This window comes from Martes martes, assembly GCF_963455335.1.
Source record: "Martes martes genome assembly, chromosome: 1".
In the NCBI taxonomy this organism is placed as follows: Eukaryota; Metazoa; Chordata; class Mammalia; order Carnivora; family Mustelidae; genus Martes; species Martes martes.
The window spans coordinates 67,600,516-67,619,028 of NC_137888.1; the positions used below are offsets into that span (position 1 = coordinate 67,600,516).

The window sequence follows — 18,513 nt, forward strand, 5'->3', positions numbered from 1 at the left end:
CTTTGTGAAGTTTCCCCAGAGCTCTGCTATCATTCACTGGGTAACCAGTACTGGGTAGTTGGAGGAAAGTTGGGGATTTGAATCAATGTACTGTTGTTTGATAGCTTTTTGACCATGGGGAAGTTACTTAATTTCTCTAAACCTCAATTTCCTCATTTACAAAATTAGGGAAACAATATCTCCCTCTTAGGGTACTTGTGAAGATTAACAAATACATCACACTAAGCAAGTAGTATATGGCCTAGGACTTAACTATGTATAAATGATCAGTATTATTCCTGTGGGATTAACAGGTATCCTCTACAGGTAGGGTGGCAAGATTTAGCAAATAAAAATACAGGATATCCAGGTAAATTTGAATTTCAGGTCGATAATAATTTTTAGTCTAAATATATCCCAAATAGTGCATGGAATATACTTATATTAAAAAATTATCCAGGGGCGCCTGGGTGGCTCAGTGGGTTAAGCCTCTGCCTTCAGCTTGGGTCATGATCCCAGGGTCCTGGGATCCAGCCCCGCATCGGGCTCTCTGCTCAGTGGGGAGCCTGTTTCTCCCTCTCTCTCTGCCTGCCTCTCTGCTCACTTGTGATCTTTGTCAAATACATAAATAAAATCTTTAAAAGAAATCATCATTGTCTATCTGAAATTAAAATTTTAGCAGGAATCCTGGCAAAGTAACTTTTCTTTTAAAAGAAAAATGAGGTGTAGTAAAAGTTGTGATGAAATTTGATATTGTAGGGGTGCCTGGGTGGCTCAGTTGGTTGAGCGACTGCCTTCAGCTCAGGTCACGATCCTGGAGTTGGAACGAGCCCCGCATCGGGCTCCCTGGTCAGCAAGAGGTCTGCTTCTCCCTCTGCCCTTCCCCCTCTCATGCTTGCTCTCTCTCTCTCTCTTTCTCTCTTTCATTCTCTCTCAAATAAATAAATAAAATCTTTTAAAAAGTTGATATTGTATCTGCTCAGACATGGAGGTCTCCTATTCCCCAGTACACTCAGTATTTTCTCTTCCGGGTTATACTCAAGTATCATATATCAGAGAAATAAATAGTGTCTGTATTTTGGAGTGGAATATCAACTTTTCCCCAAACTGAAATCTGTTGGATCAGTTACTATTCTAAACTAGGCATGGGTTTTCAAACTACTTACTGAATTATATTTGTATTTAAATATTTATTTGGAAAACCACAAAGCACTACATATGAAAATCATATTGAGGACCACCAAAAATATGCAAACTACAAATCTGACAGCACTCAATCTTTGAAACACTATTTGCAATATGTTCTTATTAACCATGTTTTCTTTGTGTGTACCAATTATTTTCCAAAATGTGCTTGTTATGAGCATACACAGAGATACACAAGATAAATAAAGCAGATGGGTTTTATATTTTATTTCAATCAGACTGTACTTCTTAACCTCTTACCTAAACTAAAAAGCCTGTTATCAACCCTGCTAATTTGCAGTTAAATTTTTAATGAGATAAAAATAGCTTTGCTAAAGGCAAGGTGGCTGGGAATTATGTTACAGTAATATAGTCTTCTACTTCTTTTCCATTGGTGAGAGACGTACTCCGTGATTCCTTGCTTCAATAAGCAAAGTGAGGAAACAAGAGATGCCAGAATCTCTTTACCCATTACTCCTTTAAAGCATTTGCAGGCTGTGTTTAAACTTCCAGATGGATTATAATGCAATTATTCCAAAATATAATATGCGAGCTACATTTCCTCGTTCATAATTTTTTATTTGCCAATAAAATAGGAGCGGTGCTCCATTTATTTTTCCTTAAAAAACGTCCCTTCTGCCCTAACTCCTCTATTTCTTTCCATTCTGTCGCCCCGGTCGCCGTGCCCTGTACTCTTCAGCTCCATCTCGTGTAGAAGAACGTCGGCTGCACCCTCAGCTCCCACCACCGGGAGCACCCACCGCAGTGGGAAAGATGAAAAGCCAGGAACTTTATGTAGGAATCAACGCTAAACGAAGAATTGATTTCCTGTAGACCCTGTCTCAGCAAAAGCAGGTCTTACCGCTGACAGGAAACGCAGGAAAGCCTACATACTAATTTCCTTGATACATTCAACTGAATCTGGAGAAAATTCGACTGTTCAGTTACTACTTAGCTATACTTGGGATGGAATTTCCATTGGTCCGCGATTCCCGGTGAACCCCTTCGGAAGAGCCAGGCAAGGACGTTCTCTGAGCAGTAGGATGCACTACACGAGCTGCCTCACGGGACCCTGCGGCGGACTGAGTCACGTCACAGAGCCCAAAGGAGAACGCCGGAAACGGTGTGCGAGGCCGTTCTGGGAGACGGTGGGGAAGTCCCCTCCTCGGTGCAGACTACCCGGGCTGACAGGAGCCGCTTGGGTGTTCTCCGGTCCGGCGTCACCTCAGGCAAGGAGTTGAGGGGCCGTGGTGCCCGGTTGCCCCCAGCATCTCCCCAGACTCCTCCTGAGAAACCTGCGAGTCAGGGGCGCACACCTTTGGCTCGTTATTATAAATTTGCTTATGAAGCCCTCCTGACTTTTAAAGTTGCCCTGTGTGGTTTCTGCCTCCTCTGACCAGGGGCAAGGAAGGCCCGAGAGTCCCGCGGCGGGGCGGGGAGGCGCTCGGCTGGAGGGGGGGGGAGGGGAGGGGAGGGAAGCGGGGGGCGGGGCCGCGGTCCGGGGCGGGGCGTCCTTGCCGAAACGAGCGGCGCCGGGCGGCGGGCGGGAGGCAGTGGCGGCGGCGGCGGCGGCGCGGGCCGAGCGGCTCGCGGATTGGTTGCGGCGGGCGGAGACGTCAGGCTCCCGCGGCCCGAGCGGCCGCCGGGCTCGCGCGGCGCAGTAGGCTCGAGTGCGCTCCGCAGCGAGGTGGTGTCTTCGGCCGTCCCGCTGTCCGCCGCCGCCGGGCTGTGCCGCTTGAGCCGGGACGCGCCTCCGCGCTCCTCGCCGCCTCCATCCCCGCGGCCGCCGCTCCCCTCGCCGTCTGCACACACACCATGACGAAGAAAGAGAAGAAGTCCTTCAACCAGAGCCTAGCCGAGTGGAAGCTCTTCATCTACAACCCGACCACCGGAGAGTTTCTGGGGCGCACCGCCAAGAGCTGGGGTGAGCGGGCGGCGGTTGGGCGCCGGGGCCGGCCGCGGTCCGGGGAACGCCGGGCGGGGTCGGGTGGGAAAGGAAAGGCGGGAGATGGCTCCCCGCGCTGGGCCTTTAGAGCGGCCGCAGAGTCCGCCGCCCACAGCGGTTTTCGGCCGGGGCTGCCAGACTCTAGTAAGGGCGGCGGCGGAGGAGGGGCCGCGCGGCTCCATTCATTTCTAGCGTGGCGGGCGGGACGCCGCTGGTTCCCGAGGCGGCAGGGCCCGCAGGCAGCCCCTGCCGGGCGCCGAGCGCACGTGCTGCTCCGGCCTCCCGCCCCGAGCGGCGCTGGAGGCCGGGGTCCCTTGCCCGGAGCCGAGCCCCGAGCGTGCGGGGGCCGAGCGCCCGGGCCTCCCTTTGTACCGAGCGCGCCGTCCGGGAGAGGCCCTGACAGAGGCTGCTGGTGGCGCCCAGCGGTTCGGGGAAGCCAGACCCTGCCCCACGCCCGGGGAGAGGAAATTTCCACTCTCGCCGCTATCTTGTGACTCGTCCACGCTGCCACCCCGGTCGGAAGAGTGCGAGTGAGTGTTAAGTGGGTGGGTGGCACGAATGTGCCGCGGTGAGTTAATTACCCAAGTACTTGGTACACGAAAATGCTCGAGTTTGGACAGTGAAAAGACCGTAAAAAGACCGTAAAAAGGTTGATTCCTGCCTGATTCCTTTTTAATTACAGACGTTTTCTTTCTAGCAAATAGGCTTCTTTTGGGGAACGTAAATCCCAGGTGGCACAGTTTTTTGTGCCTTCAAAGCGTGTGATGGTTGTGTATGTTTTTCTGTGTATGAGTTCTTTGTTTTAAAAAAAATATTTAAACCATCCACCAATGTAGTACTGTTTCAGTACTTTTTTTCTTCCGAAAAACTGTATTAATGTCTGAATAAGGACTGGTGCTTTTTTCTTCTTTTTTATTTTTTCCCCTCCCTTCTGAAAGACGTTTTAGTGGGTCTTGACCTCTTTTTTTCTGGGTGAGAATAAATTTCTAGAGTGGGGGAACTATTCGGGCACATCTTTAAGAGAAGCATGAAGAGAGTAAATTAGCTATGACTCAGAAAATAAACCATTGCTACTGACTGAAGTCGGCTCCTCCGGAGTGGAAAGTCGGCTTAAAGTCCTATCACAAGCTGAAAGGGGCCTTGGAGGTTTTTTAGCCCAATTCCCAGTTTAGAGATGAGAAAAATGAGATCTAAAGAGGTTGTGATTTTGCTTTGTGTAAAATTACATATTCCACAGAGCCAAGAAAAGAACCCAGTTGTCCTTTAATCCTAGTCCAACGGTTTTATTATTTTACAGATGCCTTGCCTAACTAACACTTCATGATTTTTATTTAGATAGCTGTCTTTTGGGAACCCACTAATGTGAAGAGGAAGTAAATCTTGCATCCGGAGTTAAAAGGGGGGGAAAATGGTGAAGTTACTATTGCTTCTAGAATGTGCTACCTTTTTGCTAAAGGAATTTTTGAGTGGTGGAGAGCCATTAATGTTTGTAGACTATCTTCCTCAGTGCCTTCTCATTTCCAGTAATAAGTACCTTCATTTTTTGTTAGAATGACATTTCTTACTGCAGAGTGCTTCTTGTCTAACCTTTGTATTTATATGATGTTGAGGCTGAGAGTTTATTGGGTATATGCACTTATGTAAATAATGTGCACAAATGGTTGAAGTGTAGTGAGTCATTATATAAGGGCGGCCACAGTACTACAAGTAAAGTTGGGATTTATTTTAGAAGGATTAAAGCAAGACCTTTTTTCAAAATTGAAAATAAATGTTAACTCTTAACAACAAATAGTACATTTAGAGTTTACTGGAATAGTAGTAAACCAGTGCAAAATGTCATAAATTATCTGCAATCTTATCCCAACATAAGGGCATCTCTCCAATGATATATGTGGGTGTGGTGTGAAGAGGCTGAAGTCCAGACTCCGTTCTCCAAGGCTGTGTGTCCTTATGTGTGGGGAGTCTGCTTGGAAAAGGGGGTATCTTGCTCTAATTTTCAGAAAGGCACTGTACAGGCTAGCTGCCTGATGTCATCACTACAAAGATGTCCGCTATTCATATTTTGGTATACATCTGGGCAAACTTCAAAGGGTGTTATGTTAGTTTTTTTTAAAGAAAAGAAATCATTCAATAAGTGTTGCTTTATAGTTTTGTTTTGTTTTTAACTTATTTTAGAGAGAGAGCTGGGGGGAGGGGCAGAGGGAGGGAATCTTTCAAGCAGACACACCTCCCCCCGCCCATTAAGGAAGGAGCCTGTACCTGGGGCTTGACCCAAGACCCTTGGGATTTTGACCGGAGCCAAAACCAAGAGATGGTGGCCCAACTGACTGAGCCACCCAGGCACCCCTTATTGTTTTGAGTATATTGTGGGCATCTTACCTTTTTTTTTTTTTTTTTTTTTTGGACAGAGATTACAAGTGGGCAGAGAGGCAGGCAGCGAGAGAGGGAGAAGCAGGCTCCCTGCTGAGCAGAGAGCCCGATGCGGGGCTGGATCCCAGGACCCTGGGATCATGACCTGAGTTGAAGGCAGAGGCTTTAACCCACTGAGCCACCCAGGTGCCCCGCATCTTACCATTTTAATAAAGATCTATATCATCATTTTAATGGCTAATGTTTTATTGTATGGTTCCACGTACTACGTGATTTTTGAAAACAAGCGTGTTTATTAATATATGTAGTTTATGTATTTGTGGGAGATATCCAGGGAAAGATGAGTATCTCCTGATTTTGTTTGTTTACCAGTAATTTGTTGTATATACTGGTCTCTCCTCCCAGTCTCTTCAGCCTTGAGGATACACTATTACAAATTTCTTTCTTTTTTTTTTTTTAAGATTTTATTTATTTATTTGACAGATAGAGATCACAAGTAGGCTGAGAGGCAGGCAGAGAGAGAGAAGAGGAAGCAGGCTCCCCGCTGAGCAGAGAGCCCGATGCGGGGCTCGATCCCAGGACCCTGGGATCATGACCTGAGCCAAAGGCAGAGGCTTTAACCCACTGAGCCACCCAGGTGCCCCTACAAATTTATTTCTTGAGATATGTTTCTACTAGTGGAATTTCAAGGTCATATATAGTATGTGTAACCTTTACATTTTGGAAATGTGTATTTTATTTTGTTTGTTTTTAGAAACTGATTTGCAGTTTTTTTCAAGTTGCTTTTAAATTTAAATGTGGGGGTGGGGGGATTACCTTTTTTTTTTTGACCTTGGTAAAATTGCTGTATCTGCTGGTGTGTAGAAAAAAGCCTTCTCTACCCTAAGGATTTTATAAAGGATATAAGGATATATTTTTATAAGGATACTTTATAAGGATACTTTATAAGGATATATTAAAAGCATATATTTTTTATGGGAGAGAGGGCAGAGGGAGCGAGAAAATCTTAAGCTTCATGCCCAGTGCAGAGCCTGATACAGGGCTCGATCCCACCACCCTGAGATCATGACCAGAGCCAAAATCAACAGTTGGACATTTAACTGACAGTAACCCAGAGGCCCCTAAAACCACACATTTAAGAAGTAGTTTTGGCATTTACACTTGGGATAAATGAAAATATTGCAGCTTACACCACATTGCCTTATTTGCAATGGCTATGTAAAATATTTGAATTTTTAAGATTTTATTTATTTTTTTTTTTTAAATCTCTATACCCAGCTGGACACTCAAACCCACAACCCTGGGATCATGAGTTACATGCATACTGTACTTACTGAGCTGGCTGGGCATTCCTGTATAAAAGATTTTGAGTAGCTTCTTGAATGTTGGGCAGTTTCAAAATCATTACATACATATCACCTCATTTGATCTTTACAACAACCTTCTAAAATAAAGCACACCATGTAGGTGATCAAAGTGTACCTAGATTTGGTTTCTTAGGCTACACAGTAAGGATACATCAGGAGTAAGTAATTGTCATGTATGAAAACACAGGATAAAGAAATTTAGCATCTTGTGATTTGTGCTGCAAATATTAAACCTAAATGCATTATATATAATTAGACCTAAATGCATTATATATAATTAGAGTGAAAGATAGCTTAGAGATCCTCTACTGTTATTTATACTGTAATGGACCATGTGTTGCAGTTAACATTTTTAAGAATAATGAAATAGAATAGTAAAAATACCATTTTATTCTACCTAATAAGTTTATTCTAAGGAAACATATTCCGTGAAGCTTTTCTGTATTTTGTTATATACAGATAACCCTGATGTAAAATGTGTTTCTTATTGTGGCTCACAGTCAAAAACTTGAAAGCCACTAATCTAGCCCTGTGCCCTCATTTCATAGGTGAGAAAATTGAACTCATAGGTTTGATTTTGTCAAAGTTGACTCAGGAGTAGATCCTTGGCCTTTAGACTACCTCCAAGGCCAGACCATTTTTGGTTTTTTTGTTTGTTTGTTTTTGTTTTTAAGATTTTATTCATTTATTTGACAGATCACAAGTAGGCAGAGAGAGGGGGAAGCAGACTCCCTGTTGAGCCCAGAGCCGTATGTGGGGCTCAATCCCAGGACCCTGAGATCATGACCTGAGCTGAAGGCAGAAGCTTAACCACTGAGCCATCCAGGCCCCCCTGTTTTGTTTTTTGTTTTTTTTTTAACTGCTACAGCTTAATGTCATTTAATGCTGTCTGTTGTGGGCTTCTTCAGAGTTCATTATCTTAAGGCTATCTGTCAGTAGATGCTTTATGTTCATACTAACTTAAAACTTGAGTTGCTGATCTCTAAGCATAGACAGGATTCTGGACCAAAGCAATTAACACCTACATTTTGTTCGTGTGCCTTTTCTTTTATAGATCCATGAAGTGCCATTTTCTCAGTCACCTGCTCCCATTCTGGGTCATGCCTCAGTAAATGCTCTGCCTTGGAGATCACACTCCATCCCATCTTGGGTGTTTGACTGTAGGGGAGAAGGCAAGTGTGTTTATTTTCCCAGTATCACATAGTTTTGTAAGATGTTGTTTTTTGTCCTGTGGAGTGTGACATATTAAAAAGAAACTTTACAAAAATGTGCGCTGTTGGGAAAGTAACAGGACTTGCCTTACCCTGTGTGCAGGCTAAAAATGAAGGTCAGTGGTGGGTGTGGCAGCGGCAGCAACAGAGGCATACTGAGCCATCACCCAGCAGGAGACAGCACTTCCTGGACTGGTAGTAGAAGGGAGGGGACGGGGTAAGTTTGTGTGTTATATTCTAAATGTTGTAGTTATGGTAGTTTGTGTTTTACTGTTGTTAAATAGCAACCTTCCTCTGCCCCCAAATTAATTAGATTTTTTTAAATTGACTTTCCAATTCATATTTATAGAATTAAATTAGTTGTAGTAAAAGAAGTTTAAAAACCCTCCTGTCTTTAGTAGCAATATTTCCATGTATTTGTCATGTTTGATTAAAGACCAGTCATTTAACACTGATGGATGGGAGAAAAACCAACCCTGAAAAATAAGTCACCGGTAATCTTTAACTACTTAAATAACCACTATTGACACTTTAATAGTTTATTTCATTTTTGTAAATAGATTTTTTTAATGTATAAATAAAATTTTAAAATACAGAGTTAGATACCTAGTTTTACCACTTAACATTTAAGGGGAATGGTTTTTATTCCTTTGCCACCTCAGAGGTTGATGATGTGTTGGGAGTAACCTTGGTGCCCTCTCCATCACATCTGTGGGTACTGTCCACGTACCCTGCTAGAATTATTATCTCTATGTTGAGATTCCCAAATCTACATCTGTAGTTGGTATGGCTTTTTTATGTTAATACAACCAACTGTCTGACAGAGGGCTTCAATTAAATGTTTAATAGGACTATGAAGTGCTTCACATACCTCTTCATGTAAATCTCTATTACTTCATAATCTCACTTCATAATCTCACTGACTTGTTTCTCTCTTGTCATCTCTTTCTACCATTCTCTGGCCCTTCTGGTCCTCTTTCCTAGCTTTTGAGTGTTCTCTTTCCTTCTCCTTGGCCTGGGTACTCAGGCTTTGGTAGCCTGATCTCTGGTAAACGTTTTTGAGCCCCTCTTTGCTTTAAGACTGTGTCAAGTGCTCCTGTGTATCCCATAATAGTTTTTTTTCTGTTACAGCATTTATGATTTTTTTGTAGTAGTGTTTTTGCCCATTTACTAGAATATAAGTTTCTTATTCACTCAATTTTGATTCCCTAACACTGAGCGTGTTGCTCAGCACTTAGTAGGAAGGTAATAAGAATAGGTTGAATGAATGAGCACTATTATGAAATATTTCCATGTAATTAGTCTTTTTGCAGTCTTTTTTTTTCTTTTTTTTAATATTTTGTTTATTTGACAGCACAAGCAGGGGGGAGCGGCAGGCAGAGGGAGAGAGAGAGAGAGAAGCAGGCTCCCTGCTAAGCAAGGAGCCCAGTGTGGAACTCGATCTCAGGACCCTGGTATCATGACCTGGGCTGAAGGTAGACACTTAACTGAATGAACCACCCAGGCACCCCATTTTTGCAACTTTAAAAAAAAATGTCTTTGGTGGTATTGATATAGTATATAGTTCCCCAGTGTTTGGGCATCCTACCCCCCTTTTTTAATACCACAGTGAGTTTTCATAGAAGTTCAGTGTTGAGATGAAGCTTCCACTTAACTTTGTCTTCGGAGATTCAGCTGAGTTTGTGGCATTCCTGAGTGGTGCATCTGATTAGGATAGCAGGAATATGGTTATTATCCAGGTCTGCTTTCTGCTTTATTGCTCTATTCAGCTTCTTATACTGCTATTATGAGACCTGCATGAAGGTTGTTTTTTGTTGGTTTTTTTTTGTTTGTTTTTAAGTTCTCTCAGATTTAATGGGCATTTATGTAACCGTGTTCTCTGCCCTGCAAGGTGCTTTACTAATTATTTCTGAAAAAAATTTTTTAACTTAGCAGCCTGTCACATATCTGTTTAAACTTTGTAACTGAGTTGTTTATAGACTGCCTCTTATTTGTGACTTCTGCTTAGTATTATGTTAATGCCTTAGTAAGGTATGACTTTGGGACTGAGCCACGTCCAAGGCATAAAGTACTTTTCTTTGGCAGGTTCTGACCTGTAATTAGTGGCCCTTTATGTACCCTTAACACCACCACTCCCCACCCAGTACCTCTCTAATCATTTCTGATTCCTTCCTGTCTGTTTTTCCTTGTCTCATTTCCTAAATGTGTATTTCCCAGCTGCTGTCTTTCCTTGTTTTCTCATCTTCTTCCCTGGCAATCTCATAAAACAATTGCAAAGATCACTCCCACATTTTACTTGGTTAACATGTCTCTGATTTAGTTGCTTCCTGCATATCTAAGAAACCTGAGAAGGAGAGGCTTAGATATCTTGACTTAGCTCTGTTACTATACTACCTTATATATCATCTGGCAAACAGAGCTTTTTTCCCCTTCCTCTACTGAAGTTCTTGTGAGTTGCTCCTATATTTACAGTTTTTGAAAACAGGAATCACTATGTTTTCCTTCATTTGGGCTCTAAACCTGGCCAGATCATGCCAGTTCTACATCTGTAACATCTCTTAAATCTGGGATCTACACCCTCATTGTCACTTCTAAGATTAATCAGGAATTAATTTCCTCTGCCCTACTCCTTTCCTCCCCCTACCATATCTTATGAAAACCCACATTCAGAGGGAAATCAGGGTGTTCACTTTTCATAGCTTCATAATACTAACCACCTGTTTGAAATTGCATGGTTCTTGTTCTTAACACTCCCTCTCAACCCTGGCCCCACTGTGTCAGGATCTGGTAGTGCCTTTTCTCATAAATTCTATGATTAAAAACTTAAAGCACCAGATGAAGAGCTTTTGTGACTTTTTCATAGTTCCAATTTCAGATAGACAGTTGGCTTTCCAATTTTTATCTTCTATTAAAAAAAAAGTTGTTGTGTTGTTGACTTTGGGGAAGGTGAGCTCTTAACTCCTGAGGTATCCCCCAGGAAGATCCAAGGAGTCAGTTGGAATCATTGTGACCTAAACCAGTGTAACTTCATTGCTATCAGGTTATTTTTAAAGCTACAGCTTTGATTGTGCTACTTCCCGTTCCCCAAAATTGTGTTTGGATCCCCACTGCTTTCAGAAGGTTTAAATAATTTCCAAACATCCTGGCATTCCAGGCTTATTACATATTGGCTTAGAACTAAGTTTCCAACCTTCTAACCTGTCATTGCCCACCTTATTCCAGTATACCACATGTCATAGGGTGCATCTAGAATTCTGTGTTCATTCCCTCCCCTGTACCCTTCCTCTCTGCATCATAAATTCTTCCCTACTTTTGAGACCTAGCTTTGAGTGTCAGCTATCACAAGCATTTTTCTGATATGCCTAGGTGAAAATAATACCACATTTGTCTCGTATAACACCTAAAACTTTGTATCCTGGATTATGGCTGTTTATATGCATTGCTCCTACTAACTAGGTGTTCTCACAAATCAGAATTTACATTTGCATATCCCCGTAACATCTAACACATAGTAAGAGCACTTTTTTTTGTTCTGATTTTGGATGCACAAATTGTTATTTACTTGTGATTCACCTATTTCTTGGGCTAAAGGTGAGAGTATTATACATTAGTTAGTATAGCTACACACAGAAAGTCTTAATTTGTATGTAAAGGTATAATTCCTCTTAGTTTACCATGATTCTGCCCCACTAAACTAATTCATTTTAAAGTTTCCAGATAGGGCACCATAGTAAAAGTGAGCCTGTGGGCATATATGTATATGTTTTTACTTCATGAATCGTAGAAGTATACCAGTATCCTGAGATGACCAGACAAGGACTCAGAATATAGACCCAATTTCTAGTTCCACACATCAACTAAGCTTAGATAACTCATTTAAAATCTCTTGGTTTTAGTTTCTTCTGTAGGAGAAAAGTTGCAGAAGATAGTTTCTAAATGTAACTTTGAAATGAAAAAAAAAGTATATAAATGCTTTATTAGAGGAGCAAGCAGCAAGCTTTTTCTTTAAGGGACCAAATACTTAAGGCTTTTGCAGCCATTTGGTGTCTGTTGCAGCTACTCAACTCAGCTATTGTGGCTTGAAAATGGCAATAGACCATTTGTAAACCAATGGACCTAGCTAGGTTTCAAGACTTTATGTACAACAACAGGCAGCTACTGTGGTTTGCTGACCTCTTTAGAAGTTGGTGTCAGTGTAGGCTGACTCAAGAAATCTGAACTGGTCTTAGATGAGATGTCGACTCTTGGCTTGTTCTTTTCAAATAATGAAAGTAACACTGTTGTTTGAATTTTTATAGTACAGATGTGAATATTCAGTAAGTCCACTGTCCTCTTCAGCTTCTTTCCTGGGCAATACTGTTAACAGTAATGATTTTTTAAATGTTTATCCACTTGGGATAAAGGTCTGGCGGTTTTTTATAAAAGTAAATGTATACCTACTCCATGACCCAGCAGTTCTACTCCTAGGTGTTTACCCTAGAGAAATGAAAACATATATTCAGGAAAATACTTGTACAAGAATGTTTCATAGTAGCTTCAACTGGAAACAAGCCCAGGTGTCCATCAGCAGGAGAATAGGTAAACAAACTTGTGTGTCCAAACAGCAGAATACTACTCAACAGTAAAAAGGAACAAACTATGGATACACAGAACAGGGATGAATTTCACAATTAGGCTGAGCAGGAAAGAAGCTTTACCTAAGAGAATACATACAATATGACTTCATTTATATGAATTTTAAAGCAAGCAACACTTAATCAGTGATGGAAAAAGGCCCAGAATGTTGTTTCCTTTAAGGCAGTGGTCATGGGGATTGGGAAGGGGGCACCAGAGAACTTGGTAGCATCATGTAATATTATGTCTCTTGCTGGGGGCTTAGATCATATAGGATACATTTATCAAAGCCCCTTTTTAAAAAAGTTTTAAAATTTTAGTTAACATACTGTGTAATATTTCAGGTGTACAGTACAGTGATTCAGCACTTCCGTACAACACCAGTGCTCATCACAAGTGCCCTCCTTAATCCCCATCACCTGTTTTACTCATCCCCCCACCCACCTCTCTGCAGGTAACCATCGGTTTGTTCCTTGTAGTTTAGTATGTCTTTCTCTTTATTTCCTTTGCTCCTTTGTTTTGTTTTTTTCTTTGTTTTGTTTCTTAAATTCCACATATGAGTAAGATCATATGGTATGTTGTCTTTGACTTATTTCGCTTAACATAATACTCTCTTCCTCTACTCATGTGGTTGCAAATAGCAAGATTTCATTCTTTTTTTATGGCTGAGTAACATGCCAGTGTGTGTGTGTCTGTGTGTGTGTGTGTATGCTGTACATACCACATCATCTTTATCCACTCAGCAATTGATGGACGCTTGGACTGTTTCCATGATTTGGCTATTGTGGATAAACATAAGAGTTCATGTATCCCTTCGAATTAGTATTTTTGTATTCTTCAAGTAAATACCTAGTAGTGTGATTGCTGGATTATAGGGTAGTTCTATTTTTTTTTAAGATTTTATTTTTTTTATAATTTTTTAAAAATTTTTTAATAAACATATAATGTGTTATTAGCCCCAGGGGTACAGGTCTGTGAATCACCAGGTTTACACACTTCACAGCACTCACCATAGCACATACCCTCCCCAGTGTCCATTACCCCACCACCCTCTCCCTACCCTCCTCCCCCCAGCAACCCTCAGTTTGTTTTGTGAGATTAACAATCTCTTTTGGTTTGTCTCCCTCCCAATACCATCTTGTTTCATTTATTCTTTTCCTACCCCCCCAGACCCCCCACGTTGCATCTTCACTTCCTCGTATCAGGAAGATCATATGATAGTTGTCTTTCTCTGATTGACTTATTTCGCTCAGCATAATACCCTCTAGTTCCATCCACGTTGTTGCAAATAGCAAGATTTCATTTCTTTTGATGGCTGCATAGTATTCCATTGTATATATATACCACATCTTCTTTATCCATTCATCTGTTGATGGACATCTAGGTTCTTTCCATAGTTTGGCTATTGTGGACATTGCTGCTATAAACATTGAGGTGCACGTGGCCCTTTGGACCACTACGTTTGTATCTTTAGGGTAAATACCCAGTAGTGCAATTGCTGGGTCGTAGGGTAGCTCTATTTTCAACTTTTTGAGGAACTTCCATGCTGTTTTCCAGAGTGGTTGCACCAGCTTGCATTCCCACCAACAGTGTAGGAGGGCTCCCCTTTCCCCGAATCCTCGCCAGCATCTGTCATTTCCTGACTTGCTAATTGTAGCCATTCTGACTGGTGTGAGGTGGTATCTCAGTGTGGTTTTGATTTGAATTTCCCTGATGCCGAGTAATGTTGAGCACTTTTTCATGTGTCTCTTGGCCATCTGGATGTCTTTTTGCAGAAATGTCTGTTCATGTCCTCTGCCCATTTCTTGATTGGATCATTTGTTCTTTGGGTGTTGATTTTGATAAACTCTTTATAGATTTTGGATACTAGCCGTTTATCTAATACGTCATTTGCAAATATCTTCTCCCATTCTGTCAGTTGTCTTTTGGTTTTTTTAACTGTTTCCTTTGCTGTGCAAAAGCTTTTGATCTTGATGAAGTCCCAGTGGTTCATTTTTGCCCTTGCTTCCCTTGCCTTTGGCGATGTTCCTAGGAAGAAGTTGCTGCGGCTGAGGTCAAAGAGGTTGCTGCCTATGTTCTCCTCAAGGATTTTGATGGATTCCTTTCTCACATTGAAGTCCTTCATCCATTTTAAGTCTATTTTCGTGTGTGGTGTAAGGAAATGGTCTAGTTTCATTTTTCTACATGTGGCTGTCCAATTTTCCCAACACCATTTCTTGAAGAGGCTGGCTTTTCTCCATTGGACATTCTTTCCTGCTTTGTCGAAGATTAGTTGACCGTAGAGTTGAGGGTCTATTTCTGGGCTCTATTCTGTTCCATTGATCTATGTGTCTGTTTTTGTGCCAATACCATACTGTCTTGATGATGACAGCTTTGTAATAGAGCTTGAAGTCTGGAATTGTGATGCCACCAACTTTGGCTTTCTTTTTCAATATTCCTCTGGCTATTCAAGGTCTTTTCTGGTTCCATATAAATTTTAGGATTATTTGTTCCATTTCTTTGAAAAAAATGCATGGTATTTTGTAAGATGTTATTTTTAAGTAATCTCTCTGCCCAGCAACGTGAAGCTTGAGCTCACAACCCTGAGATCAGGAATGATCTGTGTATAGATTGAACCAGCCAGGTACCCTGGTAGTTCTATTTATTTATTTATTTATTTATTTATTTTTGAGAACCTCCATACTGTTTTCCAGAGTAGCTGCACCAGTTTGCATTCCCCCCAACAGTATAAGAGGTTTTCCCTTCTCCACATCCTCACCAACACCTCTTGTTTTTTATGTTGTTGATTTTAGTCATTCTGACAGATGTGGGGTGATGATGTTTCATTGTTGTTTTGATTTGCATTTTCCTGATAAGTGATGTTGCACATCGTTTCATGTGTCTATTGGCCATCTGTATGTCAAGGCAAAAATGTCTATTCATGTCTTCTGCCCATTTTTTAATTGGATTATTCATTTTTTGGGGGTGTGATTGTCAAAACCCATCTAATAGCACATTAGAGATTTGTGTATTTCATTAAATGTGATGTTTCTCCAATTTTAGTTAATATGCATGATGAAGTGTTTGGGGCTGAAGTATACATACTGACATCTGGAATTTGAAATGCATTTGAAAAATAAATGGTGGGGTGCCTGAGTGGCTTAGTGGGTTAAGCCTGTGTCTTCAGCTCAGATCAAGATCTCAGGGTCCTGGGATCAAGCCCCGCGTCGGGCTCTCTGCTCATCAGGGAGCATGCTCCCCCCTCTCCCTATGCCTACCTCTCTGCCTACTTCTGAACTCTCTGTCTGTCAAATAAATAAATAAAATCTTTAAAAAAAATAAAAAGTAAATGGTGAATAGATAGGAGATACAGTAGAATGTTAACTGTAGAATCTAGGTGTGTTTGTGGATGTTCATTGACATTCGATCTTTCTGTGTGTATATAAACATTGCCAATTGAATATTAGAGGAAAAGAATACATTTTTTTTTAAAAGATCTTATTTATTTATTTGAGAGAGAGTGCGTTAGTTGGGGAGGAGCAGAGGAATAGGGTCAAGCAGACTCCACGTTGGGCACAGAGCTGGTCTCTGGGGCTCAATCATGACCTGAGCGAAAATCAAGAGTCAGATGCTCAGGGCGCCTGGGTGGCTCAGTGGAATAAGCCTCTGCCTTCGGCACAGGTCATGGTCTCAGGGTCTTGGGATCGAGCCCCGAATCGGGCTCTCTGCTCAGCAGGGAGCATGCTTCCCCCTCTCCCTCTGCCTGCCTCTCTGCCTACTGTGCTCTCTCTCTCTCTGTGTCAAATAACTAAATAAAATCTTTTAAAAAATAAATAAAGAGTCAGATGCTCAACCAGCTGAGCCACCCAAGTACCCCGAGAGTATGCGGATACATTTATGTTTCTGTCGATTGCCTTCTACCAGTTGTGGAGTCTTTCCTATAAAAATGATTGTTTATCAGTTTTCTTTCAGTTCTATTTCAGTGCATCTATATGTATGTATATACTTACACATAAGCATATATAAGTTGGGTATATATGGAATATGTTAGGAATAAGTAATTTTCTACTTTTACATGAGTAACAGGAAAAATGTATGTTCTAAGTGTGTCCTGTGTTTCCATGTCAGTGTGTATTTATCTCATTCCTTTGAATCATTATATAATCGCAGTGTAGAGCTATATATCCAAGAGATATGTATATATTTTTTGTGAATACTTAGATTATTTCTAATTTTTCTCTTAAAGATTGCTGCTTGTGTATATGCCGCTATTTATCTAGGGTAGCTACTGAGAAATGGAATTACCACTTTATATGTTTATTTTTATATTAATAGACTGTCCTCCTTTATATAATAGACTGTGCCAATTTATACTTCCACCAGCAGTGGCTAAAAGTACCATTTTCCCTTTGACTTTCTGAGCATTGGATATTACCACCCTTTAAAATTTTTTGCTGGGGGTGCCTGGGTGGCTCAGTGGGTGAAGCCTCTGCCTTTGGCTCAGGTCATGTTCTCAGGGTCCTGGATCGAGCCCCACATCGGGCTCTCTGCTCAGCAGGGAGCCTGCTTCCCTCCCCCTCTCTCTGTCAAATAAATAAATAAAATTTTTTGCTGGTTTGATGGGATGTTGATACCTGGTTGGTTTCATTTGCATTATCTCTGGTAACTGCAACTGAGCATATTTTTGTTTGCTCTTTTTTTTTTCATAGTCACTTAGTCCCTTTGCTCTCCTTTGTTTCTTTTATTTAAAAATATTTATTTTAAATTAACATTATCACAAATCCAACAATCTTTTAATAGGCTGTTCCTAATCAACCCAAAATATATTGAATAATCCAGTATTTCCTCACTGATTTGAATTGCCAACTTTCTTACATGTAAAACTTCATCCTGGATCTTTTCTTGGATTTTGTTGATCTGTATCTCTGTTCCTGTGTCATTCTTACAAATTTCACACATGGAAGCTCTATGTAAACATTTGTAAAATAAAATACATGTGTGAAATTGGGTGGATACTGTCTGTCCAGTTTTGGTATCATATATGCTGGCCTTATAAAAACCATTTAGGTAACTTACAGAGCATCCTAAAAGGATAGTTTATAGAAAAATTCTACTCCTTGAAAATTGGGAGAACCAGCTAAAGCCATTTGGACATGGTGTATGTTTTAGGGGTAGAGCTCTGTTTACTTTTTTAATAATAACTTCTGATTTGGAAATGTATATTTTCCTTAAAGTATCATATATTTCATCTGTTCTCAGGTTTGCTAATTGAAACTGGTTTTATTGATCAAATTCAGTATTTTTGCATTTGTTTCTGTTACTTTCATCTTAAATCTCTCCCATTTTCCTTGAATTTATTTTAGTCTCGAATTAAAAACCTGGCTCCTTTTCATTAATCTTATATTTAGTGAATGAATCTAAGGATTTTCCTTTGCTTCTGCCCTGACTACATTATTGTTTTGAATTTTGAGTATTTCAGGTTTCATTGTCTTTTTAATCCAAGAATTATTTAGAAATCTATTTTCTAAATTTTTGTTTTAATTTCTAATATATTTACTTTGGTTTTAGAGAATGTAGCCTTGATTTTTTTTTTTTTAAGTTTTTAACTTTTGTTTTTGTGTTACTGTATCTTAAGTCATGGTATCTTTAGGGATAGTGTTCCAAGTTTGTAAAGAATATATTTCCTGGTGACTGCAGAAGCTCTACATATACTAGGTAACTATTAGTTGTTTTAAAAATACTTACTGTTCGGGGTGCCTGGGTAGCTCAGTCAGTTAAGCGTTTGGTCAGGTCATGATCTCCAGGTCCTAGGATTCAGGCCCCCCCCAACCCCCCCACCATGTGCGAGTGCTCTCTCTCCCTC

At 41.0% G+C, this 18,513-nt stretch overlaps 1 protein-coding gene across 1 annotated transcript in view; it reads left to right on the top strand.

Annotated features, from left to right (window-relative positions):
- Nucleotides 1-2,715: 2,715 nt before the first annotated feature.
- The window catches only part of ATP1B3 (ATPase Na+/K+ transporting subunit beta 3), a 45,687-nt gene continuing 29,889 nt past the window's right edge, over nt 2,716-18,513 (top strand). Inside the window, exon 1 of the mRNA XM_080822515.1 lies at nt 2,716-3,088. Within this exon, the coding sequence (XP_080678641.1) occupies nt 2,980-3,088 (109 nt within the window). The 5' untranslated portion in view covers nt 2,716-2,979. The remainder of the gene's footprint in view (nt 3,089-18,513) is intronic.